The sequence below is a fragment of the Bremia lactucae genome, linkage group LG13 (genome assembly GCF_004359215.1).
Source record: "Bremia lactucae strain SF5 linkage group LG13, whole genome shotgun sequence".
NCBI classification, from domain to species: Eukaryota; Oomycota; class Peronosporomycetes; order Peronosporales; family Peronosporaceae; genus Bremia; species Bremia lactucae.
Genome location: NC_090622.1, coordinates 3,000,417 through 3,003,308, shown reverse-complemented (window position 1 = coordinate 3,003,308; position 2,892 = coordinate 3,000,417). Strand labels below are relative to the sequence as shown.

Genomic DNA, 2,892 nt, shown 5'->3' with positions numbered 1-2,892 from the left:
ATTGTGTTAGTTGCATGACTTAAGGGTTTACTTGTCGGATTAATCAAGTCTCTCTTTTGCCATCAAAGGGCGAGGAGAGTATATAATATACGTATTTTTTGATTGGAGACGAGCATGTTCGTAATCTAAAAAAGGTCCTCTCAGCTGCTGTAACCACAAGTTGTCGGAAACGAAAAATGCGATTTTCGCCTTTCGAGCGGTTATTTTGTTTACCTAACGCTCACAGTATTTAAAAATGCATCTGCTAATTGTCTGAAAATAGCGCCTCTATCATGACACGAACAAGACCAAAGTGCGCGAAGTGTTCATCTTCATCAATTTCATTGGTGAAATGTCGAAGAGCAACAAAAAAACAAAACAAGCAAAATAATACACACTTATAAGTAGCAATAATTTTTAGCACACTTGATTCGTAGTTCTACGATGTTCCGTTCCGTCAAATTTCGTGTAAAAAAGATGATTTTAATATCGTTACTCTCTTTACAAAGTAGGTACTGTGGTCCAAAATCGTGGTTTTGGTGTTCAAGTGGAAAAAGGACGACCCTTGCCTCGTCGACTGGCTCTATGCAACAGATGAATGCTGTCCTGCAGGTCCTGCCCAAGTCGTTCGGTTGCGTGGTAGAGAAAAAAGCATAGGTGGGCACGTTAACTTCGGTGCTCCATCATTCAGGAATATTCCTCCACGCCCGTGCGTCTCGTCGACGAGATTAGCAACAGCGTACAGACTCCCAGTATGGTCATGCTTCCGCGCGTTCTCGCGAGTCTTGCGCTGCTCCTTGGAACTACTCGGAGTTACGACATCAACGTGTATAATCAGTGCTCCGGTGACCTGCCGCTCGTGCACGTGAGGCCTGGGAACGTTAACACTGAGTGGGTGGCCTCTGGCGGCTCGACCGTGAAGACCATCGACCCTTTCTCACCGTCGCACGTTTTCAAGTGGGGCGCCGATGCCCAAGCAACGTGTACGTAACAAAAAAAAGATTACAAAAACATAACAAACACAACTAATGTTTTTTTTATGAATATTAGTGGCCGAGTTCTCGGGTGGGATGAATAAAATTTGGCTTGACATCAGTATCATCCCAACTGGTCCGAAAAGTGGCGTACGTTTAAAAAACCCGGCGAAAAAATTGCTTTTTTTTTTGGTGGACTCTTATGTGTTTTTTGTCTGCTGTGTTTTTTTAAACTTGATTAGCCCGAATACTGTCCAACCTTGCTAGCATGTAAGGACCTTACGGGCGGCGTGGGGTTCAATAAACCCATGCAGATCACGCCCTCCCAGGTCGACGGACACCGATGCGTTGAGCTCACGTGCTTGAATGACGGATGCCTGGATGCGTATCACTTTCCTAAGGACGACAATAAGACCCACACGTGTCCCCTTTCGACGAACTTTGACCTCACGTTCTGCCCAGGCGGTTCAGGCGATGCAAAGACCGCTCCACCGTCTTACGTGGCTCCACCGCCCGCCCCGACCTCGTCCCCATCGCAAGCTCCCACAGAGGCGCCAACCCAAGCGCCTACGTCGCCTCCAACCGACGCGCCGACGTCGCCTCCGACCACGCAAGCTCCGGCTCCAGTTAAGGACGAGAGCCCTGCGCAGGAGCAACCGCCACCGAATGAATTTGTGCCAACGACAGAAGAGCCGCAGTCTCCGGAGCAAGTGCAGCTACCGAGTCCAGAGACACAAACAACGCAACTCGACCCCGAGCCATTTAAAACGAGTTTGGGAAGTAAGGACGAGCCATCGAATCCGCCCACGCCTGGCTCGTTGGATGGAAATGTCCCTCAATCACGCAAAGTGGGGTTCATGCAGCCAGTGTACCGCTCCTCGAACGAGCAGCAGTCGTTGACAAAGAGCGGGTTATCGCAGCAAATTGGCGGCACTCCTGCATCCGACCCTAATAATGTACAGCAGATTAATACCCAATCAGAGCAGAGTAACTCGGGGAGTACGACAATTGTTGTCGCCTCGTTGGGAGGCATGGCGGGAATGGTTGCGGCAGCGGCAATCTTTGCGGTACGGAAGAAAAAGAAGGCACTGGACGCTCTCGAGAGCAAGACGCCTGTAACAGGTGTGCCCGATTGTGTACTCACTGGCATGCGCACCCCACGCGACAACATCAGCGTGCTGTAATCTGGCAGCTGTATGGCGAAGCAGGCTCTTTTGTATCTGTAAGATAGGGAACTATTGAGTCGTGCTTCTGGATAAAGGTGCCACGAATCCAAATTTTGATATGAGTTGGACAAGTTGGCTTTGCTGTGAGCTTTGTAGCGTGCTATTTCTTCTTTCTTAGTGCGTCACACATTTCACGTAATATACATGCTCTTATATATTTCCCTTCACGCTGTTATAGATAGTAATATTATATCTGGTTCGATGCTTTATCAAAAGACAAGTGTCCTTTACTTGATTTAAATTAGTTGACACTGAGCTGTACAAGACCTGCAGTATCTAAATGTGTCAATTGTCAAAGGTCACCTTTCGCTAGAACTGATAACAGTACTAGCCAACTTTCATTGATAACAGTGAATGTGAAATGCCTCGATTACTTCACGTACACTGACGTGCAGAGGAAGGTTATAAAAAGTAGCTAAGAAATCTTAGCTACTCTGGGCGGTGCGCAAGGAGGCGCCACACATAGTTTGATATATTAAAAGTCAGTAGATAGAAGATCGTTACATAGGAACTTAATATTTTAATACAGCTTATCGACCTCTCGTCTATTAACGATTGGCGGGTTGATGTAAAACTTAAATCAACCAATATTAATAATTACTGTTGAAGGCCACTGTGATGAAAGAGGAAAATATTTATGATTCTCTTTATAGGAAATAATATTTATGTAAAGGGACACCCCCATTACAATGAAGCTACTTTGTCTACACCAA

The 2,892-nt window shown here is 46.4% G+C and overlaps 1 protein-coding gene across 1 annotated transcript; it reads left to right on the top strand.

The window, feature by feature from the left end:
* The first annotated feature begins 352 nt into the window (after window positions 1-352).
* CCR75_003852 (uncharacterized protein) lies at window positions 353-2,493 on the top strand. The gene is made up of 3 exons (XM_067961944.1): window positions 353-962; window positions 1,030-1,103; window positions 1,196-2,493. Exons 1-3 carry the CDS (start codon window positions 734-736, stop codon window positions 2,135-2,137), a joined length of 1,245 nt encoding a protein of 414 aa, XP_067823421.1. The 5' UTR covers window positions 353-733; the 3' UTR covers window positions 2,138-2,493.
* The last annotated feature ends 399 nt before the right edge of the window (window positions 2,494-2,892 follow it).